The sequence below is a fragment of the Ornithorhynchus anatinus genome, chromosome 2 (genome assembly GCF_004115215.2).
Source record: "Ornithorhynchus anatinus isolate Pmale09 chromosome 2, mOrnAna1.pri.v4, whole genome shotgun sequence".
Lineage (NCBI taxonomy): Eukaryota > Metazoa > Chordata > Mammalia > Monotremata > Ornithorhynchidae > Ornithorhynchus > Ornithorhynchus anatinus.
In genome coordinates this window covers 94,370,617-94,398,568 of record NC_041729.1, presented here as the reverse complement: position 1 = coordinate 94,398,568, position 27,952 = coordinate 94,370,617, and the positions used below count along the sequence as shown (strand labels likewise).

Genomic DNA, 27,952 nt, shown 5'->3' with positions numbered 1-27,952 from the left:
TCATGGGTTCTACTTCTGACCTGGACACGTATCTGCTGTGTGACCCTGGGCAAGTCACTTCACTTTTTGGGGCCTCAGTTACCTCATCTGAAAAATGGGGATTGAGACTGTGAGCCCCACATGGGACAGGGACTGTGTCCAACCCACTATGCCTGTATCTACCCAGTGCTTAGTAAAATGCCTGGCACATAGTAGGCGCTTAAAAAATACCATCAACTATTATCTCCAGCACAAGTTTCTGAAGGAACTAAATCTGATCATCCCATTTTATAGACATCTATAACTACCTAAGAGCTTAAGCAGTGCCTAATCCACATACTTAAGGTCATAGGAGTCAGTAACCCTAGAAATGAAATTACATTCTGAATGCATGACATTTTGGACATTTTAGTGCCTGTGCAAGCAAAGTGGAATATTTTTGAACATCATTTTAATGAGGATTCAAACAAGGCTAAGCCCTGCTGAAACCCTTTAAAATTTGCTGAACTTGGCAGGAACAGTGTAACTTGCAATTAGAACACTCTCCATAGAATATATTTAACCTAATTTTAGCAGCAATTGTGCAGGGCAGACAAGACTATCATTTTGAGGGGCAAGGACAATTAATCACCCCCTCAGAATTTGAACTCCCCAGGCAGACCGTGGCATCTGCTTGGCAGTATCAGGAGTTTTTACAACCCCTACCTCTCCATCCCAGACCCTGTCCTTCCCAGGGTCACTTCAGGCCAGCCTCCTTGAGACTAGCAGGCCAGAAATGAGATGAACAGAGCAACATCAAGCTACTAACACTGCCAAGCACCACCTGTCTACACGGCATCCTTCCAGGCCAATCAAGAGGTGCACATGGTTCCCATGAGCTTGCCTTCTCACAGCCAAACACCCCTCCTTACTCATTTGCATCAGACAATACCAGCAGTTTTCATTCCACTGAAAACAAGGCCTACTATTAGCAAGATTAAAAAATGGGAAAGCTGTGGTGATTTTTTGTGGGTTTCTCCCCCACTGAAGAACAGAAGTTTCCTTTGCTAAAGATAAATCTCCCAAGTGTTTCAAACCCGGCTCACTTTGTTACAGTCTTTCCAACACTGCCTGTTTATTTTGCGACAGCTGCTAACCCTTGCGAAGTGCGTGACAAAACACTGGCCTGTGTTTATCCAGTGTTTAGCTTTTCTTGTCTTCACAAAAAGGAAAGTGATTTACCCACAAACATTATGAAGTTTCTAATAACTCTTGTTTATCAAAATGCCCACTTAAGCTTTCAAAACACTGGAGGGTAAATACATATTGTTACTAAAGGTAAAGTACATAAAAAAGTCTGTGCTGGGCCTCCGGAGCTGCATTCATGATACTAATTTTCATCACATTTGAGGGACGAAAACACCACTAATTCCAAAATTTTTATAGGAACAGACTAAAATATTCTGACATAAGCAGCAGCCTCTTCTTGGGGGCAACTGCTACTCTGGAGTCAGGGTTGCCACTCCAGAGACTTGGGCCTCAATTCAAGGCCCCAAACAGTCCCTCTACCACTTGAATGGAGGGAAGGAGATCAGAGGGCCATGGAGGGGGTGGCATGGATGTCTGCCAAAGCCAGAAGCGCGAGGGCAGCAGAACGCACCCAGAGGTCCCATCGAAGCTATCAGTGCCCCAGTCATGGGAGCCTGGTATGCCAGCCAGGATGAAATGGGTGTGAACCACTCTGGACTTATCTCTGAGGTAGTTGATCCCGGTTCTTAGTCAATGCATGGACCGTTGGGGGCATCCGGAAACTCCTCCAAGGTTCTCCTTGGGAGGCATCACTTTAGAGGTTAGTCCAAGAGGGCTGACCATTTTGTTTGATGGGTTCCACACCCCCATTTTGCTGCTCAGTGGTTAGGTCGGTGTTTCCTGATACAAATAATACCAATCATATTTGCTAAGCACTTGTTGTGTGCCATGCACTGGGGAATATAAAGATGATCTGGACAGACACAACCCACATCCCAGATGGAGCTCACACTCTAATTAGAAAGGAGAACAGGAACTGCATCCCCATTTTACAGATGAAGAAACTGAAGTACAGAGAAGTTAAATGATTTGCTCAGGGTCATATAGCAGGCCAATGGCAAAATAGGGACTAGAACCCATGTCCTCTTACCCCAGGCCTGTACTCTTTCTAATAGACCACATCCGTCTCCAAAGTTTGGGGTGACACTGCTTCTGGACTTCTCTTTCTCTGAATGCATCTGATAAGCAGAGACTGAATTTTAAAGATGTTGACTATCTTGCTTCAATATCATTTTTTTTTTGTCAGTCCAATCTTAAAAGCCGGCAGGCCTTAACAAATCTTACCAAACCAATGATACAGAAATGCAATACTTTTCCAAAAATAAATATTGGGAGTCAGGAAATAACCTGATTAATAATAATGCTGAATTTGTTAAGCGCTAACTATGTACGGAGAACTGTTCTAAGCGCTGGGGTAGTTACAGGGTAATCAGTTTGTCCCATATGGGGCTCACAGTTTTCATCCCCATTTTACAGATGAGGTAACTGAGGCACAGAGAAGTGAAATGACTTGCCCACAGTCACACAGCTGACAAATGGAAGAGCCGGGATTCGAACCCATGACCTCTGACTCCCAAACCCGGGCTCTTTCCACTGAGCCACGCTGCTTCTCTGCTTCTCTTGATTAGAAACCAAGATTCATTCATTCACTCAACTGTATTTATTGAGCATTTACTGCATGCAGAGCACTGTACTATGTGCTTGGTAGTGTACAATATAACAATAAAAAGACATGTTCCCTGCCCACAACGAGCTCAGTCATTTCATGCAGACATGGCCTAAAATTCAACTGGTCTCAATGCTACTCTAATGGACAGGGACTCTAGTAATTACACTTTAACTTCTACTCCTCCCAAGAGCTGATGAAATGTCTGCACCCCCAGCAGCTAGTCTGCAAGCTTACTACTGAGAATGGTCTCAAGAGCACATAATTAACCCAGATTATGATGGCATTTGTTAAGCGCTTACTATGTGCAAAGCACTGTTCTAAGCGCTGTGGAGCTTGTCCCACGTGGGGCTCACAGTCTTAATGCCCATTTTACAGATGAGGTAACTGAGGCACAGAGAAGTTAAGTGACTTGCCCAAAGTCACACAGCTGACAAGCGGTGGAGCCAGAATTTGAACCCATGACCTCTGACTCCCCAGCCCATGCTCCTTCCACTGAGCCACACTGCTTCTCTGACTAATTCTGTCCCCCAACTCCCTCCTGCCCTCCTCCTCCCCCTACTCCAGACTTCTTCACAATCAATCAATAGTATTAACTGAATTCCTGTGGGCAGGGCACTATACTAAATGCTTGGGAGAGTAAAAGACAATTAGTGGCCATTATCCCTGCTCTCAGTTTAGGCCATTCTGCCAGGCACAAATTCTTATGGATTTGTTTGATTTTAGGTTCAATTATCTATGCCATCTGAATCTGCCTTCCACCATCCTGGGGGAGAGAGGAAAGCAGGCACAGCTTGGTAACCATCTCCAGAAATCCTTGGCTGCAGTTGTGACTGTGTACTCTGAGCCCTGAGAAGCCTGACACCTGCTCCTCTAGTCACAGTACCTACAGATATTTGGATTTTTTGTGTCTTGTCATACTGTTTTACTTCATCTCTTAGGTGCCTGGCATCTGACCATTCCCCAATCCCCCCCGCTTTTTTTTTTGAGGACTGTGAAACCCCTAAAGGATCGTAACCATATCTGCTTCCTAACCTCTGTATTCCTTCTCAGCATTTAGTACCACGGTCTGCACACAGTAATAAATGGCTTTTGAGCACTTACTGGGTGCAGAGCACTGTACTGAGTGCTTGGGAAAGTCCCATACAACATAGATGGGAGGCGCAAGCCCTGCCCACAGGTAGCTTACAACCTTCGGGGCAGGCAGACATTAAAATAGATTACCGGTAGGAAAAATAGACAAATATCTGCAGAAGTACTGTGGGGTTGGATAAGTTTTACGTTATTAAGCACTTACTATGTGCCGAGCATTGTTCTAAGCACTGGAATAGGTTATCGGGTTGGACAGAATCCCTTTCCCATATAGGGCTCACAGTCTAGATAGGAGGGAGTCGGGTTTAATTCCCATTTTACAGGTGAGGAAACAGGCGCAGAGAAGAAAAGTGACTTGCCCAAGATGACAAAAAAAACAAACAAAAGCAGCTCAACTGCTGATTTGATGTTGCCAGGCGGGAGGATAGATGTGTGTATGTGTGTGTGCCTGCTGAGAGGGTGGATGAATATCAGAGTGCTCGTGAGCACTCAAACACTATTACTTCTATGCCTCAAATTAGCTATACATGCTCCCATTATTGTATACCTTTCCCTATAGATCTGCATATCTTCACTATCAGATGGAAAGCTTCTTGGCATTAGAAGCATATGTTACGCTTCTTGTGTACGTTTCCCAACCACCCAGTACGCATTCAATCATAATTAATAATTAATTTGATGATAATTAATAATGGATAATTAATTTTGACAACAAAATGAGGCTGGTATCATCTTAAAAGCACGTTATTGGAGTTCAGAAAGTAGTTGCGAGTGTACTTGGGGTAACAATAGCAATTGAAGGCCAAGAAAATCTAGATGGCTTCCGTTATCTTGAATGGTGTAAAATAATTAACTTTCCCCTTCTATGTCTACCACTGACTCCTTTTTTTTATATGTGTTAAGCAATTACTATGTGCTAGGTGCTTGGGTAGATTCAAGTTAATCAGGTTGGACACAGTTCCTACCATACATAAGGCTCACAATCTTAACCCCCATTTTACAGATGAGGTAACTGAGGCACAGAGAAGAGAAGCAACTTGGAAGTGACTTCTCCAAGGTCACACAACAGACAAGTGATAGATAGGGAATAGAACCCAAGTCCTTCTCTCACCCAGGCCCATGCTCTGTCCACTGAGCCATGCTGCTCCCTTTCTTACTTATTCTTAAAATGTGAGCTCCTTGAGGGCCAGGAACCATGCTCAAGTCTCACCTGTATATTATTTTCCTAAGGTTAGTATAGTGCTTTGCATGCTGTAAGCAACTAAATACTCTTACTTCTTAGATAATCTCCTTTTCTCACCTTTTGCCTCTGCTTTATTTGATCAGGCAAACAGGCTTCATCAGTCTTCTCTGCACCCTAGCCTCCTTGAGACCTGCCCTATATTTCCTGGCCCTACTCTAAATGAATAGGTCTCACACACTTGGATAAATTCTCAATGTATTTGCAAGACTACTCAATAGTCTTACTACACATATTATCATCAGAATTATGAATATTTGATCCAAACTTGGGATGCATTTTTAAAAAGGAAGAGCAACATCTAAAAACCTAAGTTTAGCAAAATAATGTCCATGAGAAGCAAAATCACCAGGCTGAGAATCTGGGCCACTAACAGCAAACTGGCATCATCTGCTCCTGGCTCCCAAGGAGGAGCTTATGACACATGAAAAAGGCCCTGTCTAGGAAAGCAGGTCAAAAATAATCATATAAAGGACAACCAAATGTCTTCAGGGCATCTGACAACCCACATTATGGGCAAACTTCATTTCAAAGTCACTTTGGGGTTTTTTTTTTTTATTATCTCCTTAAAAAAAAGTATGCTTTGAGTCAGTAGTAACTCAATTACTTCAGATAATTGCTTTTAAAATTAAAAACTAAAGTCATAGCTGTGCTTTATTCATTTCTGTTCTTCTGCATCCAAGAGAATGGGCGTACTCTGGGTGTTCTGTGCATTTTGGAACCTTTTAAAAATGACATTACCAAGTGTAATGTTTAGAATACTTAAGCTTTAGCTTTTTACAGAGCTAGCATATAAGATGCTGGAATCAAATGACCAGTTTTAAGAGTTTTAAGTTTACCTCTTCCTTTTGGTTGCTAAGCAATGTCTTTCCCCTTAAAAATTTTATTTTACAAAACAAATGGATAAAGTTTCCCAGGCAAAGACCTTCTCCATTGACTTTTAGCCTGAAATGGATTTCCATGTTTGATTTATTAGCAATACTGACAGGCTCTGCACAATGTCTGTACTATAACACCCAAAGTACCTTACTGTAACATACTGTTTTTTTAGCTATTGCAACTATTTTGTTATGCATATTTCCTACTGTGCTTTCTTAGTCTTTAAAAGTAAATACAATTATTTAAGGGCAGTGAATGTTGTACGTCTTAAATAAGCTATTTTAGGATACATTACTATCGGACATTAGCTTTACAATATTGTTTTGGGCTTTCTTGGGGATGCAGAAATTGGCATGGGTACTATGCCATGAACCAACCTGCAACAGAAGTCACCTCCTTGGCAACAGGATTAGAAAATGAAGATTGACAAATCTAAGAGACTGGTTCCCATTTCTTTTTGCAATATTCATATTTTTTGAAAAAATATACATTATAAAATAGGCCCCCCCCCCCGCCCCAGCAACACACACACCTTAACATTCTCTCACTGTAATCCACCCATGAAAATAAGTACTGACCCATATGCCCTATGATGGCTTAATGACAACTGGACATTGATCCTTTGAAAAAAAGTAAAAATATAAGAAACGCTGTCTCTCCTTTCTATTATTTTTGGTTGAGTTTCATGGGAATCGGTGCTGGTATGGGAGTTCAAAGAATATTAGGAATCCTCAAACTGCCATAGTGAAAATAAACACTATTTATGACTTCATACAGTAAGAAAGAAAATAAGGCCATGAGAAGGGCTGTTATTGAGTTGTACTGGTTAGGTATCCAGCTCGGCATTCTGGCTTCGATAACGGCTACAGGATGCTCTGTGTGATGGTTGTCCTTATGGACATCCATCCTCATGTTTGTGGACAGAATATCTATTCCCTAACTTTTTTCTTCTATATCCCTACCTTTCCCTCTAGCAATCCAGAAGTCACCCATGAACTTACCCAAACCCCTTTAGAATCTATTGACCTTTCTATCCTGCATAGCTGTCTACTGAAAGAAATTCCAAAAACCACTTGCCATATGAAAAAGAGTTCTCTCATGTTGACTTTAAAAATCATCAGATAAAATATTGATATGGGAGATGTAGATTTCTAATTGGTGATTTTTTTTTAATTAGCCTGGTTTGCATAGAAAAACCATTCAAAGGCATGTGACGATTTTTGAGGCCATGTTTAGTACTTACACTAAACTTCTTGTGACCAGAAGTTCACAAGATGAATATTTTACCCATCGATTCAATACTGTAAATAATGGTATTTGTTAAGCACTTACTATGTGCCAAGAACTGTTTTGAGTGATGTAACCTAATAATATTAATATTATGACTCAAAGGCTTTATCACAGAGAAAGCACCCACAGTGTGCTTGGCTGTGGTAAGAAAATGGTCTCATCTCCCATGAAGGCATTCTAAGACAAGGCAGAAAAGGATTTAAAGAACTAGAAAAAAATATAGAAAAAATAAAGAGGATGGATTGTGTTAGTGGAGGGGAAAAGCTGCTGGAAGATTTAAAAATTCAACTTGTGTAGAATCACCTTTTGACTAATATGAAGGTAAATGCAAGCAAATAACCCAGAGAATCAGCCATTAAGGACTACCATTTTGACACTACGATGCAACTCTGCAAGATACCAAAGCAGACAAATTATGATCTCTGTACTATTAGTTAAAATGTTGGGATTAATAAACCCTGCATCTATTTAAAAAAAGCAGATCAATTTTAAATAATTGAGATGACTAAAGAGAGAGGCATTCAAAAGTATACAACGGAGTTCAGAAGGAATTGGCCTGCTACAAGGAAATTTATGAAGTCATGAGGTGGTTGTTGAATTTAAATTGGACAAACTATTGACTAAAATTGAAATACCACTTGCACAGTCAGAACAGGCTTCCACTTCTGCAGTCTACTGAAAAGTTCCTTAGCCACACTATATTCCATATTGAATGTTGTGATATAATGCTTTGAATTGCTTTAACATAGATTAAACAGCAATTTAATGATGTTTAATGTAACAGTATACTGCACATAAAGGAATTTCACAATTTTCCAGAGATTTTGGAACAGATCTCAGTTCATAACTAAGTCTATGGGAAAAATATTCCCACAGGTCCATTGCTCATGAAACATCCATATTTTCAAGGAACACATCATGACTGTACTGTGGGGTACTCCTGCATAAACATATTTATAAAACAAAGGTAATACAGATTACTTCACACTTCCTTGAGCTCCTCACTGATCTAACACATGGCTTGGCACACAGTACAATCTAAGAAAGCCTCGACTCAGGGAAAAAGAGGAGGTCAAAGATCCCCAAAGGAAGAGTCTTGGGAAGGTGACAGGATCTTAGGAAAATGAAGGCACTCAATCAGCTCTCTCCTACTTCTCCTCACTCCACCCCAGCTCTCAATTTTGTTCTTCTCAACTTGATCACATCTCTCTTGCCACTCTCTCACTATCTCTCACTAATGCCCTCTCTCCTTTCCCGGGACTCCCTCTCCCTTCACATCCAGTAGATCACATCTCTCCCCCTCTTCACAGCCCTTCTGAAATCATATCTCCTTTAGGATCTTTCCCTGATTCATCTCTCCTCTCCTCCCCTACTTCTCCTCCTTACTGCTACCTTGCACTTCTGCACCACGCTCCCTGTAGCACTGATGGACATATCTTTAAACTCTGTTGCCTTCCCCTTATAGGCAATTTATTTCAGGACCCATTTTCCAAGGGAGCACTCAATAAATACTATTGACTGACATTAATTAGAGACCAAAGGGTATGCCTGGGTTGGCTTGCACTGATGAGCGTTCTCATTCGCCAACAAAGGTCCTTCTAAATATGACCGATACATGGCAATATAATCAACTGAACAAACAACATTAATACCCCTACTGTGTGCACACTAGACTAGCTGCAAGATTCAGTAACATGCTGCCAAGAACTAACGTCCAGACATTTTTCTCATCTAATTGCAGCTCTGAAAAACCGAGTCTGCCTATCCCTTTGATCACATAGCCTCTAGACTGCAAGCTCATTGTGGGCAGGGAATGTGACTGCTATATTGTACTCTCCGAAGTGCTTAGTACAGTGCTCTGACCACAGGAAGAGCTCAATAAATATGATCAACTGACCCCAAATGGAAGCATCTAGTTGTCTTGTTTTTTCCATCAATTGATTAAAGGCTTATAGCTCAAGTGAAATTAATCTCATTACCCAAAACAAAATTTTCCAAAATGAACCACAGGAGCTACTAAACCCCTGCATCAACAACATTTGGCTATTAGGAGTCCATTGCCCAAATCCAACCTTAGATAGCCATTGTTCTGTTTCTGATGCAGCTAGACTAATCAAAATCTGCTTCAGGCTTGACAGGCCCCTCAGGGCCGGTTCAGGAGGATTTTGAGTAGAAACACATTTCTACCCATCTCCACTATTTTGAGACATCAATCCATTTCTCACTTCAGGAACACGGCAAGCTGGACCCACAGTCAAAACAGAGTTTATGGTCTTCATTTGCCTTTCTTCTGCTATTGAACCCCATGGATTAAAAAAAAATCTCTTTGAAGACAATAAAAAGAGGTCTCCCCATCAGATCGAACATGTTCCAAAGGCTGTCTCATATATCATAATGAGGTTTATCCCTTGAGCATCTCAGGAGACCAACTAAGCTGGAGGGAAGTGTGAGGAGAAATTTCTTTTCTTGTTTTTCCCAGCTTCAAAAGGGGAAAGGCCTGACATTCCAGCGTGGGCAGAAACAATCCCCCACCCCCCACCCTTGGTCCTATGGGTGGATAAGACAGATGCCAGAGGGAAATGAAAGCCACTTTCAATGGCCTTGAAGTGGTGCAGGCTGTGCCTGGCAAGAACCTAACCCTCTCACAGTGTTTTCTCTTGCTTTTTTGAAAACTCAACCATTTGCATATCTTAGTACTAGGCAGCAGCAGAACCCCAATTGTATAAAGACTATTCTCTTCAGAGGCATGCCAGGACAAATTGGGCACTGTGAATCCACAACATGACACTCGGGGTGGGCAGGGAGAAGGCCCCAATATTTTCATCCTCCACTTTTCTAACTGAAATGGGATATGATCCTCAAGTAGCAACATCTTTTTGCAAAACCTCTGTATTTCCTTGGGTTTTTCCTCTTTAATAATAATAATTATGGTACTTGTTAAATACTTACTCTATGTCAAGCACTGTTCTAAGCCCTGGGCGCTTACTATGTGGATATAAGATAATCAGGTTGTACAGTTTACATTTTACAGATGAGGGAACTGAGGCTTAAAGAAGATAAGTTAGGTGCCCAAGGTCACATAGCAGACATATGGTGGAAGCGGCATTAGAACCCAGGTCCTTCATACTTCCAGGCTCGTGCTCTATCAACTAATCTACGGTGCTTAGCCAACAGCACTGTTCACATTTAGGGTAGTTCGGAACTGCTGAGAATGGCAAGAATGGTCAGGAAAATGTCTGTTAATACTGTTATACTCTCACAGTCCCTTAGTACAGTACTCTGCACATAGTAAGTGCTCAAAAAATACAACCGATTGATCAATGAACACTTCATTGTAAGAAATCTGTTGTGCTTGGATTATGTCTGTATTAAAAAAACCTCCAAAAATATTGATAAATTGGAAAATAAAAGACTAGGGAGTTAGATCTATTGTGGTTTGCATTACTTCAAGTGATAGTTATATCCTTCAAGGCATGAATTTTAATTTTACTTTGGAAAGGGGTCTTCAAATCATCCCAACGATATATATTTGAACAAATTTCAAAATTTGCTCAGCACGCCGCTGCTGCTTTCCAAACAGGATATGAAAAAGCTTTTAATTCATTCAACTCACAGATTTCCAATAAGGGCAAACTGGCTGACTCGTGCTTGGCCTCCTCAGGGTGGCAATATCAAGCTCTGTAATCAGCTGTGGTTACAAAGTGCCAAGCAACTAGGTAACAATTAATGATCAAGCAATTTTTCCAATTGTTTTCCAGCTTGCAAAGTTACTCACTACAGGCTTTTCTCCAACATTTAAAGGTCCCTTGGCCAGTCTATGTCCCTATCTGACATTTCAATGCAAAGTCAAGGGATTCTATGAACATTGGGCATGTTGATGAAAAGTTCCCTTAGTCTATGGACAGTCCACTGGCCTTTCTTTCTCCTCTCTCTCTCTATGAATACTTTTGTGGTGACGGTGCCTCTCTGTCCAATCCACATCCAATGGTTTGACTAATCAGACATGCAACTTCCATGATGGTAAAGGACAGGCTATCACATGACAATTCAAGCCTTCACCTGAGTGGAAAGATAGAATGGGGCTTGTGGGGGTGGTACATGGATTAAGTGGATAGGAAGAGAAGGTTGATGCAGAGAGGATGGCCAGGGTGAATAGAAAATGATGAGAGGAGACCAAGAGAGGACATGTCTAGGGCAATGCCAGTCTCCCTATGATATGCAATCAAATTAAATTTATAACACATCAACCATCCTCCCAAACATCTTATCCACACTTTAAAAAGAAAGAACGGTATTTGTTAATCGCTTAATATGTGCCAAGCACTGTACTGAGTGCTGGGGTAGATAGAAGCTAATCAGGTTGGACACAGTCTATGTCCCACATGAGGCTCACTGTCTTAATCCCAATTTACAGATGAGGTAACCGAGGCACAGAGAAATTAAGTGACTTGTCCATGGTCACAACGGACAAGCTGAAGAGCTGGGATTAAAACCCAGGTCTAACTCCCAGGCCTGTCCTCCATTCATTCATTCAATCAATCATATTTACTGAGCGCTTACTGTGTGCAAAGCACTGTACTAAGCGCTTGGAAAGTACAATTCGGCAACAGATAGACAATTCCTACCCAACAACGGGCATGCTGCTTCTCTATACTTGTACACTTACTATATCTGCAGGTAGTATCCCTTGATTCATTCCCTGCCCATCCCACATAATCAATTGCTAACTACCCTCAGTGAAGATACTTTCCTCATACCTCCAAGCTATTTAGCCTTCATATAGGACAGTAGTGGAAAAAGCACAGGTCTGTCTAGGAGATCTGATTCTAGTCGCAGCTCTCCCGCTTACCTGTTGTGTGACTTTAGGCAAGTTACTTTTCCGTGACCAAGTTTTCTCCTCTGTAAAATGGAAATAAAATATCTGTTCTACCAATTAGAGCACGGAACAGGGACTGTGTCCAAACTGATTTTCTTGTATCTATCAATCATATTTACCGGGCAAACCTCAGCACTCAATACAGTGCTTGACACATAGTACTTGCTTAATACTATCATTAGTACTATCATTACACTTGAAGAGGATAAAGTCACCACAACCTCCAGAAGAGAAGAATCTTTCCGTTTTAAAGATTATGTTCACATTTGGTGAGCATACTTGACATTAGGTCAAACTATTCATCTCCCCTCCTAGCCCCACAGCACTTAGGCAAATCTCTGTAATTTCTTTCCTATCTCATCTGGATTACTGCATCAGTCTTCTTGCTGAACTCCCAGTCACCTGTCTCTCCCCACTACAGTTCATACTTCACTTTGCTGCCCGGATCATTTGTCTGCAAAAACATTCAGGGCATGTCCACCCCACTCCTCAAAAACTCCAGCGGTTGCCCAGCCACCACTGCATCAAACAAAAACTCCTTATCATTGGCTTTAAAGTACTTCACCACTTTGCTCCCTCCTACCTCACCTCGCTTCTCTCCTTCTACAACCCACCCACATACTTCGCTCCTCAAGTGTTAACCTTCTCACTGTGCCTTGATCTCACGCATCTTGTCGATGACCCCTAGCCCACATCATGCCTCTTGTCTGGAATTCCATCCCTCTTCAAATCCTACAATTACTCTCCCCACCTTCAAAGCTTTATTGAGGGCTCATCTCCTCCAAGAGGCCTTCCGAGGCTAAGCCTCTCCTTTCCTCATCTCCCACTCCCTTCTGTGTCACCCTGACTTGCTCTCTTTACTCTTCCCACCTCCCAGCCCTTATGTACGTATCTGCAATTTTATTTATTTGTATTGATGTCTGTCTCCCCGTTCTAGACTGTAAGCTTATTGTGGGCAGGGGATGTGTCTGTTTATTGATGTGTTGTACTCTTCCAAGTGCTTAGTACAGTGTTCGGCACATAGTAAGCGCTCAATAAATACTACTGAATGAATGAATATCTGTCTCCCCATCTAGAATGTAAGCTCCCTATGGGCCGGGAATGTGTCTACTGATTGTTGAATTGTACTTGCCCAAGCACTTAGTACAGTGCTCTGCACACAGTAAGCACTCAAATACAAGTGACTGTCTGACTACTCAGAACCTCCATCTCCTCAATGTATGCTTAGTGAGGTGAGACCCTCAGTAACACCACTTTCCTTCAGTCCTCCCTCTACACGTTTATAGCTGAGGCCAAGTGACAGGGTGATTTCAAGAGGCTGCTAAGCAGTATTATCTGGGACAGGGCTTGCACACAAGTTATTTGCTCAATTCTAACCAGACGGCATGTTGAACTCCTTCTTCTTATCACTAGTTTGTATTTATGTTTGTAAGTGTTTAAGTGGCACAAAATGCTGAAATGGGCAGTTAACTGGTCCTTCTGAGCTCTGTTTTCTCATGGCAGATACTCAATACACATCCACATGTGCTCTAAACCAGAGAGGGAGCTACATGGCCTAATGGAATCCTTTAACTGTTGGAGTTCCTCAAGGGTCAGTTCTTGGCCCTCTTCTGTTCTCCATTTACACTCACTCCCTCGGTGAACTCATTCGCTCTCATGACTTTGACTATCATCTCTACGCAGATGACACGCAGATCTACATCTCCGCCCCGTCCTCTCCCCCTCCCTTCAGGCTCGCATCTCCTCCCACCTCCAGGATGTCTCCACCTGGATGTCGGCCTGCCACCTAAAACTCAACATGAGCGAGACTGAGCTCCTCATCTTCCCTCCCAAACCCGGTCCTCTCCCAGACTTCCCTATCACCGTGGATGGCACGACCATCCTTCTCGCCTCTCGGGCCGGCAATCTCGGTGTCATCCTTGACTCGTCTCTCTCGCTCACCCCACACATCCTATCCGTTACCAAGACCTGCCGGTTTCACCTTTACAATATCACCAAGATCTGCCCTTTCCTCTCCACCCAAACGGCTACCTTACTGCTACGGGCTCTCGTTATATCCCGGCTAGACTACTGTGTCAGTCTTCTCTCTGACCTCCCTTCCCCCTCTCTCGCCCCGCTCCAGTCTATTCTTCACTCCGCTGCCCGGCTCATCTTCCTGCAGAAATGATTTGGGCATGTCACTCCCCTTCTTAAACAACTCCAATGGTTGCCTATCAACCTCCGCACCAAACAAAAACTCTTCACTCTAGGCTTCAAGGCTCTACATCACCTTGCCCCTTCCTACCTCTCCTCACTTCTCTCTTTCTACCGCCCACCCCTCAAGCTCCACTCCTCTGCCGCCCACCTCCTCACCGTCCCTCGGTCTCGCCTATCCCGCCGTCGACCCCTGGGCCATGTCCTCCCGCGGCCCTGGAACACCCTCCCTCCTCACCTCCGCCAAACTGATTCTCTTCCTCTCTTCAAAACCCTACTTAAAACTCACCTCCTCCAAGAGGCCTTCGCAGACTGAGCTCCTCTTCTCCCTCTACTCCCTCTACCACTCCCCCTTCACCTCTCCGCAGCTTAACCCTCTTTTCCCCCCATTTCCCTCTGCTCCTCCACCTCTCCCTTCCCATCCCCTCAGCACTGTACTCGTCTGCTCAACTCTATACATTTATTACCCTATTTATTTTGTTAATGAAATGTACATTGCCTCGATTCTATTTAGTTGCCATTGTTTTTATGAGATGTTCTTCCCCTCAACTCTATTTATTGCCATTGTTCTTGTCTGTCCGTCTCCCCCGATTAGACTGTAAGCCCGTCAAACGGCAGGGACTGTCTCTATCTGTTGCCGACTTGTTCATTCCAAGCGCTTAGTACAGTGCTCAATAAATACTATTGAATGAATGAATGAATAATGGAAAGAGCACAGGCCCGAATCAGAGGATACCTGTTGTATGTTTGCACAAGTCACTTAATACCTCTGGGCCTCAGTTTCAACTCTAAAAGGGGGATTAAATCCTACTCCCTCTTACTTAGACTGTGAGCCCCATGTGGAACAGGGACTGTGTTCAACATGATTATCTTGCATCTAGTCAGTGCTCAGTTAAGTGCTTAAGTCCTCAAAATACAGCATTTTAAAACAATAGAGAACTGAGGAATGAAGCAAATCAGAGAGTCCCAAAGAGGAAAAGCGACAACTATTTGACATGTCCTCTTTAAGGTTTTGTAAAACAAAACATTAATTGATTATATTCACGTTCCTAAATCCATCAAGACCTAAGTTACTTCCCCCTCTGTTCGTAACAGTTCACCATCAAGTCACAGGCCAGAACTGTTGAAAGATCATGAAATCACCTCAAGTTCAGGATTTTAAGAAAGCAGTCCATAGCCACAGCCATTTGATAAAGATTCCCCACTCTCAACTAAATAGGAAACAAAGACAAATCCACTTAACAGCAAAAAGGCAGGGATGATGGGGCATTATAACTCTGATGGGAAGGCCTTTTCATAAATCAGCAAGGGACATGGTTAGCACTCATGGGAAAAGGAAATTGCAAGGGTAAGGAAAGAAGAAATGTGTTAAGAAATAATGTGAACCACAAATTCCAAGCAGCACAGCAGTGGGAACACAAATCATTAAAATATCCCAGGCCTGGGACTGAATTTAAAGTAGTCATACAGCATCGCTGAACTAACAATGCAAGTTCTGCCTTTCTCTTTGGCGTAAAACTGAATTCCAATTAAACTTCCAATTCCCTTCTGTTATATAATAGGAAAAATGGGGCTACTAAATAAACATAGCCTGTCAGCTTGTGTCAATGACCCTCTCCACTCCACCTCCTGAAACTGGATCAACATTTTTCTCACCAAAGTTATGAAACAAAAAGCCCGACTACCAGAACTCCCAATCTTTAAAGCCCTCTGAAATCTTTACTCCAGGAGGCCTCCCCTGATTAACTTCTATTATCCCTATCCTATATCTCCAACTGCCATTTCAGCATTTTGTGCCACTTAAACACTTACAAATATATATACAAACTAGTGGTAAGGGCCTTGTGGGCAAGTAATGTTGTATTGTACTTTCCCAAATGTTTAGTGCAGTGATCTGCAATAAATAAGTTTAATAAGTACTGAAAATGTTTGTGAGGTCTTATCTTACATTCCCCACTATTTAAGTACTAACTCATGTACATAACCACTTTTCCTTCTTCCTAGCTGTAATTTACCTTTATCTGTTTCCTCCCCTAGACTGTATAGTCCTTGAGGGCAGGCGCCACATCTAAAATTCTATGGTAAATACCTGTGTGCTTAGTATCTGTGCTTAGTGCTCTGCTTACATTATTACATATAAATACTACTGACTGACAAAGGAATCTATTCAAAGGACATAACATTATCAAAGTCATTCTTTCTCTTCAAATTTTAAATGAAATATTGGTCATTAACAGTAGAGAACCAAGGAATTAGGTCCCCATCTTAACATCTGGGCTGCCTCCCTTTGCTCTGGGAACATCATTTAGGTCCACATGAGAGTTAGCATTTTATAAGAGCACAGTTCCTAAATCCAAGTGTAAAACCAAATCCAGGTCTAGATCATAGCAAAGAATATTTTTCTTAGAATAGACATTCTTCAGCTCCATCTTCGAATTTTAGTGCGTGAGCGAGATCCCAAACATATTCTTCCCTACCTGTGTTCCCTACCTGAACACAGAGAAAATGATAAATATGTACAAGAAGAAGGATGGATGAGACATTGGCAAAATTCTGAGGTCAGCTCAACACAAATTCATGCCACAGCTAATTGTGGTATTTGTTAAGCACTTGTATCTGACAAGCTAAAGAACTACATCTGTTCTGATTGTAGCTAACATCTATCCTGGTATATCATCATCAGACCAACACAGTTCCTGTCCCACATGGGGCTCACAGTCTGTGGGGAATGGGGAGATTGGGGGAGACAGAAAAAAGAGGAGATATTTAGTCATTTTACAGATAAGGAAACTGTGGCCCAGAAAAGTTTATAGCCTTTCACAGGTCACACAGCAGGGCAAGTGGCAGAGCCAAGATTTGAACTTGAGTCTCCCGAATCCCAGTCCTCTGCTCTTTCTGCAATTGCATGAGTAGCCTTTAAAGACATTATATTCACCCCATCCTCAGCCCCACAGCACATATACATATCCATAATTTATTCACATTACTGTCCATCTCCCCACCTAGACTATCAGATCCTTGTGAGCCAGGAATGTGCCTATCAACTCATGTACTGTACTACTCTTCCCAGCACTTAGTACAGTGCTCTGCACACAATAAGCACTCAATACCATTGATTGAACTATCTCTTCAAAGCCAGTTGCTTCACTATCTTCCCAGCCATGGGATATAATAATAATATTAATAATAACAACAGTAATAGCTTGAATTAAGCATTTTCTATATATGCGCTAAGCTCTGGGGTAGATGCAAGGTTATCAATTAATTGTATTTATTGAGTGCTTACTGTATGCACAGCACTGTATTAAGTGCTTGGAAGAATACAATATAACAGACACATTCTCTGCCCAGAGTTTTGAGATAAGACAGTCCAGTTATCAAACACACAACCACATTTTGTCTACATATGGATTTTAGATGCAGAAGAGAAAAGAATCTCCAGGTCCAGATGGAGAAATTTGGGAAGTAAGAATACAGTATAAAACTGGGAAATAGCAAAAAAAATTTTTTTTTAATGGATTGTCAAATCTTTAAATCACCTCCTCCAATGATATCTGTGAAAAATGTGTCCTACTTTGGAGCCAGAATAAAGGGTCACAATTTACAAAAACTTAGAAATTGAAAAAATTCAAATATATTCTGAGATTTGCCTAGATTTCTCTTTGAAAATATTCCTACTAAAGTTGGCACTAGAGAGTTTAAGGCAGAAATGGTTTGGATGCTGTACAGCCCATTTAATTTAATCTTTAGTTTGCTTAAAATTCTTCCTTTCCTTTCAATAGAATTGGAACCCAAGAATAACACCCACTTATTTAGTGTTTAAAAAAAACCCCAGCAACCATCAAACATCCATAAGACATGTCCTTACCAACAACTTTGCACTTTTATTAGTAGTTGTAAATCTGTGGTTTTTACTAATAAATTGGTTTAATAAATATAATTAGAAGCCCCCAAAATCCCAAATAAATCTGCAGAGGATGAAAGACCAGAAGACAGACTGTTCTTTATAGCAAAAATTCGAGAAAGGATCCAACATACTCTATGAGTACCGAGTCATGAAAATGAAGCATATACATATACATATATGTACATATATTTTAAAAACTACTTTTATTTGATACAAAATTGCAGTTTATAGCTTCATAAAAATCCTAAAACCTAAGACTGTTTCAATTAAGATGTAACTATAATTATTCCTTTATGCATTTTGAGCCTGCGAGTTGAATATGGGTGCTCCATTGGTACTGAATAATTAAAAAAACCTACCTCCTTTTAAGTCAGAGGTTCTGTTTTCATCAAAAAAGAATTGCTTAATTTTAGGAATCAATAGGGTGTGCAAAAAAGGTTCATAAAAGCTACCTTGGCACCAAAAGTTTCACTTGAGCTATCCTGCTGTTATATGTGGAATTTTCTTCATTACCCAGTTCCAAAATGTTTCCTCGAGAGAGCAAGTTGTTATATTTGGATTCTTTTTTTTTCATTGCACAGCTTTAAAATTTTCCTCCAGAGTCCTTGCTGCTCAATTTAGACTATTTTTAAATTAGACAAGTCTCAAAGGCACATTTTTATAGCTACCTCGGGAAGTCCCAACGATTTGGGTTTATAAGGTAGGCCTGGCTTACCCTTCATTACTGCTTGGTGAATGTGACATTGTAAGAAAACCAATTCATTTGGATTTACCCGAAAAACAAAAATGTATTCGTTGAATTGCAGAGGCCATGAAGGCACTCTACTCGCTGCTTTCATTCTACATATAAAGATCTCTTTATCCGCCTTACCTCTAGGGCACAGCTGTATTCTGTGCCATCTAGGAGCATCACTTTACACTGCACAGTTTTTATCTTCTTGGCAGCCTTCTGAGACACCTTCTCCGCTTTGAGATCGGTCGTCTGAACTTCCTTGGTTTCTCTTTTTACCTCTTCTTCCTCTGTTCTGTCTTCCTGTATTTCTTCTACCTTTTCCACTTCTATCTCCTTACTGTCTTCTTTAGCAGGCTGGAGAGAAAAATGGAAAATAATAAGGCTCTCTGCACTCAAGGAATCTAACAGATCCCATTATCTGATCGTAAAAGCTAAAATCATGGAATAGGTCAAGACCCAGCACTCCTGGAGTTGAGGAGTTTTTTTTGGAAACTGAGAACCTGGCCAGCATAACGCATAAAGATCACTGATGAATCTGTCCCAACTTGTCCAGAGGGATCCTATACTCCCTAAAGAAATTTCCCAAAGGAGTTCCAAGCACTTATCTATCCCATCTTGACTACTGCATCAGCATCCTCGCTGACCTCCCTACCTCACCCCACTCCATATTTCACTTAATTCCCAAACCATAATTCTAAAAAAAAAAAATGTTCAGTCCAGGTCTCCCCACTCCTCATTAACCTCCAGTGGCTTCCCATCCACCTCTGCCTCCAGAGCATCTCCCATTCACAAACTCCTTGCCAGTGACTTTAAAGAACTTAGCTGTCCCTTGTCTACCTTACCTCACTAATTTCCTTCTACAAATCAACTCATACACTTTGCTCCTCTAATATCAGCCTACTCACTGTTCCTTGATCTCATCTATCTCTTCTCGGACCTGTAGCCCACATCCTCCTTCTGATCTGCAACTCCCTCTCCCTTCATATGACAGACCACTACTCCCCTCATCTTCAAAGCCCTCCTAAAATCACATCTTCCTCCAAAAGGCCTACTAACTAAGCCTTCATTTCTCCTACTCTGTCTCCCTTAAGCATCGTCTCTGCACTTGGATCTGTACCGTTTAAGCACTTTTATATTTATCCCACCTTGTAATTTATATTAAAGCCTCTCTTCCCATTTAGACTCTAAGTTCCCCACAGGCAGGGAATGTGTCACCCAATTCTGCTGTTTTGTACTCTCCCAAATGCTGAATATAGTGCTCTGCACACAGAAAATTCTTATTTAAATACTACTGATCGACAGATCAGAAGTTCTGCACACTCACCACCTACTTATTACTGATCTTTTGCTTTCTGAAGAAAAGGAATCTCTGTGGGATTGTGATTCCAATAAGAAGGATTCTGACTGTAGTTATCAGTATCATTTTAAAATCAGATTGCAGCCATCTTAGCCATGATAAATAATGCAATTCAAAAGCTTATTTTGGGGTTCTTCCTTAAATAATTTTATTTTGCCTAATCAACCAATGATATTTATTGTTTCCTTTCTTAAAAAAAATTATGGTCTTCGTGCAGCGTTTACCATGTGCCAGGCACTGTACTAAGAACTGGGGTAGATACAAGCTAATCAGGTTGGACAGAGTCTCTACATGGGGTTCACGGTAGTAATCCCCATTTTACAGATGAGGTAACAGGCAAAGAGAAGTTACGTGACTCGCTTAAGTCATACAACAGACATGTGGAAGAGCTGGAATTAGAACCCAAGACCTTCTGACTCCAAGGCCCGTGCTCTATCCATTAGGAAGCACTGCTTCTCACTGGACCAAGCTGCTTCTCAGCTCTGTGTACACAGCACTATCCCAACCACTTGGGAAAGTAATAATAATAATAATAATAATGTTGGTATTTGCTAAGCGCTTACTATGTGCCGAGCACTGTTCTAAGCGCTGGGGTAGACATAGGGGAATCAGGTTGTCCCACGTGGGGCTCACAGTCTTAATCCCCATTTTACAGATGAGGGAACTGAGGCACAGAGAAGTTAAGTGACTTGCCCACAGTCACACAGCCGACAAGCGGCAGAGCTGGGATTCGAGCTCATGAGCCCTGACTCCAAAGCCCGTGCTCTTTCCACTGAGCCACGCTGCTTCTCATATCATACAACAAAGTACCATACAACAGAGTTGGTAGACATGTTCCCAGCCCACAACGAGCTTACCTTACAAAAAGAGCCCTTTATAAGCATCAATATTCTAAAATAGAAAAAAGGAGCTTACCCATAAACTATAATTGATGCCAAAATTTGGATTTGAAAGTTACAAATTTAAATTTTTAAACTATAGGTGAGATCCAGATTAAATTCCCACTTAGTAGGGCTCCAAGAGCTTCCAGTTCACAGAGAAACTAAGGGAATCTATGTGGGCAGGGAATGTCTTTGTTATGTTGTACTCTCCCAAGTGCTTAGTAAAGTGATCTGCACACAGCAAGTGTTCAATAAATACAACTGACTGACAGTCACAGAGTCAGACATGTCAACAATCTAAGAGACAAGGTTTACCCTGAAAGCATAGAGATAGGACTAAGGAAGATTCTCACACAATTTGGGAAGAAGAGTCGAGTGGGAATGGAGAGACTTTCTTTTAATGATAACGTATTCAAAGCAAAAAAAGTCTAACCACTGGCTATCCACGCTTTTCTCCCGCTACAGTCCCGGTTGTCATCTTCACTGTTTCAATGCAAATCTCCTCAAGTTTACTTCATTCAGCTATCTGTTCATAGCTTTCCTCTTGTCTTTAACACTCCTTCCGCCCACCCAGAGTGTCACTCCTCTACAACCCCCTCCTCTTGTAAAGCCCTCCTATAGTATCAGCTCCTCCTCTGGAGCACATTTCCTGATCTATCACCCCACCTTTCTGAGATTGCTATTCCATCACCTCTTCGAGCACACAAATGAGTAACTGTTTCTTATTGATTGAATCATTTGTATCTTCCATATTTTAAAGACTGTAAGGTCCGTGTGAGACAGAGACGATGTCCACCCTGAATATTGTGTATGTACCCCAAAGCTTAGTACAGTGCTTGGCACATAATACACACTTAAATACCATAATTATTATTATTACCTCTTTTCCCATTCTGAAACTAAAGTTCACTTTTCAATTTGGAGCAACCATCTTTTCCAGTATGTCACAAGTTTCTCTAGGGCTGGCACATTTACATTTTTCCTAAGGACCTTGTAGGGTGTTCTGCAAACATGAGAGCTCAGTTAATGCTCTTGGTATTTATTACTGAGGTTTTATTTGTTCACCACTTCATGCTTACCTGGGTCTCAGCACTGCTCACTGAACGTTTCTCATCTTTGTCTTCAACTTTAGCGTCCTGCTGTTTCCTGTCAGCTGTCTCTTCAGAGTCCCCTTTGGCCGGACGCTCCTCCTCTGGTAACACATCCTCTCGGTCACCTTGCTTCTGCTCTTCCTCCCCTGCTTGCTCTGGGGTTTGTTTCTCTCCTCCATTTTTAGCCTCCACTAGGTTATAAGACTTTTGCTTCTTAAGCCATGGAGGTAGGAAGCGAGAGAAGCCCCTGCTCTCCGAAGGCTCCTTCTTCTTCTGGCTCCTTGGGCTCTTTGGACTAGCTGCCGCAGTGGGAGAGGAAGAGCCAGTTTCTTCCTCATCTTCCTGTTCGGATGACTGATTCTGCTCTCTTTCTGAGGCTTCTTCGGGCTTTTCCTTGGTTGAATCTGAATCCACCTGTTCAGATTCCTTCTTTACTTCAGTGTCTGAGCCTACTTCTGTGGTCATGGTTACAGATTATGCTAAAAATCAAATAAAAAAAGAGTTTTTTAACAAATGATGCCAAAGACAATGGTAAAATTTCTGGATCAAAGCAATATTCATCTAAGATTCTGTGTTTAATAGTGGTACAAAAACAGTTGGATGAATAGTTTGATCACCATCAAGGTTTTAGTGATGCTATGGTGATGCTAACATCTGGTATGCTAACATCTGGTATGCTAACATCTCTCCTTTAATTTTCCACCTCATAATCCACCATGAACCTTTTCTAAGAAGCAAATGGAAGGAGCAGATAGAACCTAGGTCCTCTGACTCCTAGACCAATTCTACTTCCGTAACTTGTCTGCTGTGTGACCTGTGACAAGTCATTTAACTTCTGTGCCTCAGTTCCCTCATTTGCAAAATGGAGGTTCAATATCTGTTCTCCCTCCTACTAAGACCGTGAGCCCTATGTGGAACCTAATGATCTTGTATCTACCCCAACCCATAGTACAGTGATTAACACATAGTAAGCACTTAAATATCAATTATTAATACTATTTGCTGATGACTCTACTAAACTCTTGGGCAGCCTATTAGTTCCTGCCTGCAAACTTTCAACAGGCAACAAGTTGCACACACTTATCACCTGAGGTTGCAATTCACAATTTCTAGACAAAAATAAAACCGTGGTTCTGATGCTAATGATCTAAGAACCCATTTCATTTCAAACCACTCAGCGAGGAAACTGATATCCTCATTTTAAAGTACCAAGAAGCCTGGTGAAAAAGATATCTTCACATAAAAATTTATGCAAAAACCACATTTTGTCATAGAAATGAGAAGTTTGCCGACAGTGCTAGAGGCAGGCATTAAAATACATTTAGCTTTGCATGCTGGCAGTTGCACCACATTTGTGCAAAACAAAATTAGGTAATGTGAAGATGAAAAGTACTACTAAAACATCATTGTAAGATAACAGAGACAAGAAATCATTTTGGACAAAGGCCAAAATTCGCCCTTACCGAAACCTATTTTAAAATCCAACAATATCCAGTTTCCCATCGTTCACGTTATCACATTTCTTCATTCATTCGACTGTATTTACTGAGTGCTTACTATGTGCAGAGCACTGAACTAAGCTCTTAAAATGTTATCAGATAAGTGTTTACTATGTGCCAGGCACTGTTCTAAAAGCTGGGGTAGTTACAAATAATTGGGTTGAACACAGTCCCTGTCCCACATAGGGCTCACAGTCTTAATCACCATTTTACAGATGAGGGAACAGACACAGAGAAGTTAAGTGACTTGCCCAAGGTCAAACAGCAGACAAGTGGTGGAGCTAGGATTAGAACCTATGACCTTCTGACTCCCAAGCCTGTGTTCTATCCAATAGGGCATTCAGCTTCTCCAATTTAAGTTAACATTCTGGAAATAGTGGTCCTAAACAATAATGGGAGCTGAGGGGCCTGTACACCACAGGTGGAATTGAACACAAAGTGGGCAATTTCCAGTAGACTAACTAATGACAAGCAACAAAGTTGGTGGGTTGAGTAGAGAAAATAAGTATGACAGAGTGGCACGCATGGAATCCTTTGCTCTTTATAAAACTGGGTTGAAAGTCCAAGGGGGTTCGTGAAATATAAAAATGGATCCCATCAGTCTTCATTTACTTTAAAACAAACTTTACTTGATTCTCATGCCTCCATCCCCTTGCCCACGCTGCTCCCACAGCTAAGATCTCCTTCCTTCCCTCAGACAGATCAATCAGTCAATGGTATTTTCTGAATGCTTTCTATGTGCAGAGCACTGTAGTAAGTACTTGGGAAAGTACTAAACAAGAGAGTTGGTTTACATATTCCTTAGCCACACAAGCTTAATTTAGAGGAGGAGACAGACTAATATAAATACATTGTTGACATGTACATGAGAGCTGTGGGGCAATAGGACCTATTTATAAAAATTCCTTCAACCTATGCCCATACTAGTCATGCACACAGTGGGTAATAATAATTAATAATTATGGTATTTGTTAAGCACTTACTATATACCAGGAACTGTACTAAGTGCTGGGGTGGATACAAGCAAATTGGGTTGGACACAGTCTCTCACTTGGGACTCAGTCTCAATTCCCATTATACAGACGAGGTAACTGAGGCACAGAGAAGTGAAGTGACTTGCACCCAGCAGACAAGTGGCAGAGCCGAGATTATAGCCCATGAACTTCTGATACGCAGGTCTGTGTTCTATCCATTACACCATGCTACTTTTCCATACAACCGTATATTTTAAATCCATTTGGTTCTAAAATTTTGTCAAAACAATTTCATCCAGATGGCTAACCTATAATCCACAACTACTGTCAACCACAATCATGAACTACAAACAAGCATGCAACCTAAGTGAAAACATTCCCACATTTTCCATTTGCTTTTTCACTACTTAATACATGCCACGTATAAAAGCACTCTGACATCCCCAGGAAGCCTATTACGAGATCAAGTGGCTACAGTACAATTACCATGTAAGCAAGCTTCACTTATGTTGATTATTGGAGCTGCACCATGAGAAAAAACATGCATCGCTGGGCAATCAGCCATGCAGAAATTTCTATCAAGAAAAGTTAGGGACTGGTTGGGTGCTTTTGTTACTGGAAATCATTTTTGCTCTGGTTCACAGTGGAGGTGGGTTTTTTTTTCGTTTGTTTTTTTAATGGTGTTTAAGTGCTTACTATGTGCCAAGAACTGGACTAAGCACTGGGGTAAATACAAGCTAATTGGGTTGGACACAGTCCATGTCCCACACAGGACTCAGTCTTACTCCCCCCATTTTACAGATGAGGTACCTGAGGCATGGAAAAGTTAAGTGATTTGCCCAAGGTCACACTGCAGAAAGGTGGCAGAGCCAGAATTAGAACCCAGGTCTTTCTTATTCCCAGGCCCAAGCTCTATCCAAAACCAGCATCAACAATTCCTCAACTTATTATGTGGTTTTCTCCAATCACCAATTCTGTCACAGCACCCCAGAATCCAAGTGAAGCCTTACCCAAGAGTTGTGTCTGGCAAAAAGGTCCACAACCAAAATGATTGATTTTTGTGCAGAGGGAGTGAAAGTACTGCAATTCCCAACTTCTAAAAAAATCATTCTTCTCAACTTTACTTTCCAGGAACAAAGTAAACAAATGAGCATTTTCATGAGGAACACAGATTGAAGAACAAGTTGAGGTATAAAACATGAGAATTTATCTATTCCAAATACTAACAGGTGATTTATACACCCCAGGTACAATCTGATTTTTGCCTGGAAAGTAGTTTGGCAAAGAGGAGATGTAAAAGGTAAATCACTCAGTTTTTACCATTTCAACATATTTTTAATATTTACAGTGAATGTCTCACCAGTGATAGCTTCAAATTTAAGAGTTAATTCAGATGCAGAGCTTTACTGCTAAGTACTCTAAGGAAGACTGTGTACATGACTGACATATTGGCATATTGATGTTCAGGTACACATATGCTAAGTAATTGAATCAGAACTTTGAGAACAGAAGGTTGAAAAATATGCTTGTTTCCCCCAACCTCAACATGCTTGACTTGTACATATTTTAACAAAGAGACAGCTACCCATGATGAATTATTTATTAAAAGATCCATATGCTCCTCCTCTTCTGACAGCTCCCAAATGATGAGCACTTTAAATTCTTCAAAGGTGGGGGTCCATCAGGAACAGGGATGAGGTTAGGTTTATGACAACCTTATAATGGAGGCAGAATTTATGGTTTGCAGCAAAAGCTAAAATTCTTATATGTCAAAAAGATGTGTGTCCCTTTCATTAGGGATTAAGTCAAGAGAACTAATCTAGGTGTGAAAAAAAATAAAACTCCCCCTAAATAGCTGGTCCAATCCCAGAAACTGAAGCTCTTTCTCAAAGTACTCAGAAGACAGTCCACTTGAGATCAGCAACCATCACAATAAATATAACATTCTGCATTACAATGGGTCACCTGGCTGCAGCCTACATCATGGTAACATGCACTATTAGGCTCAGTCAAATGAAGGGTATTGAGTGCTTACTGTGTGTTGAGACTCATACTATGGTGACTGGGGGAAAATATAGTGGAGAAACAACATATTTCCTGCCGCCAAGGGGCTCACAATCTAGAGGGAAAGACTGATATTAAAATAAATTATTGATTTGGGAAATGGAAGAGGTGGAGGGGGGAGGGAGATCAGAAGTAGGGGGAGGGAGGGGAAAAGGAGACAAGGAGTAGGGAATGGGGGAGAGGAAAAAGGAGGAGAGGAAGGAAAGAGGAGGGAATGAGAGATCAGAAGAAGTACAAGATTGGGATGGTGGAAATGAAAGGGGGCCAGGGGCTAAGCAGAAGGAGAACTGCCTCTAGGAAAGGATAAATCTGGGCAACTATTCTGGTTTCTAGGCACCCTGCCATCCACACAGTCAGCAGCAAACTTAATAGCTCCAGAGGCAGGAAGGAAAAGGGAAATAGGATCCAATTGTGAGCAGAACCATCACTCCAGCAGGTGGTTCCACTCCTTAAATCTCTACCCCAGACCAATGAGCCTCCACCACATGACCTGTTCCAAATTCTAATTGCCACAATCCAATGATTCAAACAAGAAAGTTGGTGTAACGTACCATGTTATAGGTACCCTACTAAGACACCACAGAGACTCGCTGAAGCAGTTGAGAAAGGTGTCAGAGTTCTTTTCATAACCAATTTGATCCAGAGAAAATATTCTACACAGAGAAACGTGAGATGATCTGGTGGAAACACTGCAATGAAACAAACCAATTCAGCTAGTCCCCAGGAGCAGATAGCCCTGAAATGGGGTACAAGCTAGGAAGAAGTAATGACAACCAGCTTTTTCTGGGCAGGGAACCTGTCCACCAACTCTGTAATATTGTACTCTTCTAAGCAGTTAATATAGTGTTCTACACATAGTAAGCATTCAATAAACGTGACTGACTGACTGGGTCCAGAGCACTGTAACTCAACACTTAGGAGACAAGAATGCCTACTCACAAGGACTTTACCACTGAACTGAACCACCTGAGTGTTTATAAGGTAAAAAGACAAAAAAAAACCCTATTATTAGAGTGCTCCAGCAGGAAGGGGTTCAGTGTATCAGGATGAAGTAGTAGAATAGCTGAATACACAGATGAAATCTAAATATATATATACATATATATATATGTCCGAGTGCTGAGGATAGGAAATATTATAGGAAACCTAAACATGAAAGATGG

At 41.4% G+C, this 27,952-nt stretch overlaps 1 protein-coding gene across 26 annotated transcripts in view; it reads right to left on the bottom strand.

Annotated features, from left to right (window-relative positions):
* Window positions 1-27,952, bottom strand: part of EPB41L2 (erythrocyte membrane protein band 4.1 like 2) — a 236,759-nt gene that overhangs the window by 96,821 nt on the left and 111,986 nt on the right. For all 26 annotated transcript variants that reach the window (XM_029082926.2, XM_029082766.2, XM_029082749.2 and 23 more), the window contains 2 exons: window positions 22,241-22,731; window positions 19,062-19,277 (listed from right to left, as the gene is read on the bottom strand). In XM_029082926.2, coding sequence (XP_028938759.1) covers window positions 19,062-19,277; window positions 22,241-22,717 — 693 coding nt within the window. In that variant the 5' untranslated portion in view covers window positions 22,718-22,731. The remainder of the gene's footprint in view (window positions 1-19,061; window positions 19,278-22,240; window positions 22,732-27,952) is intronic.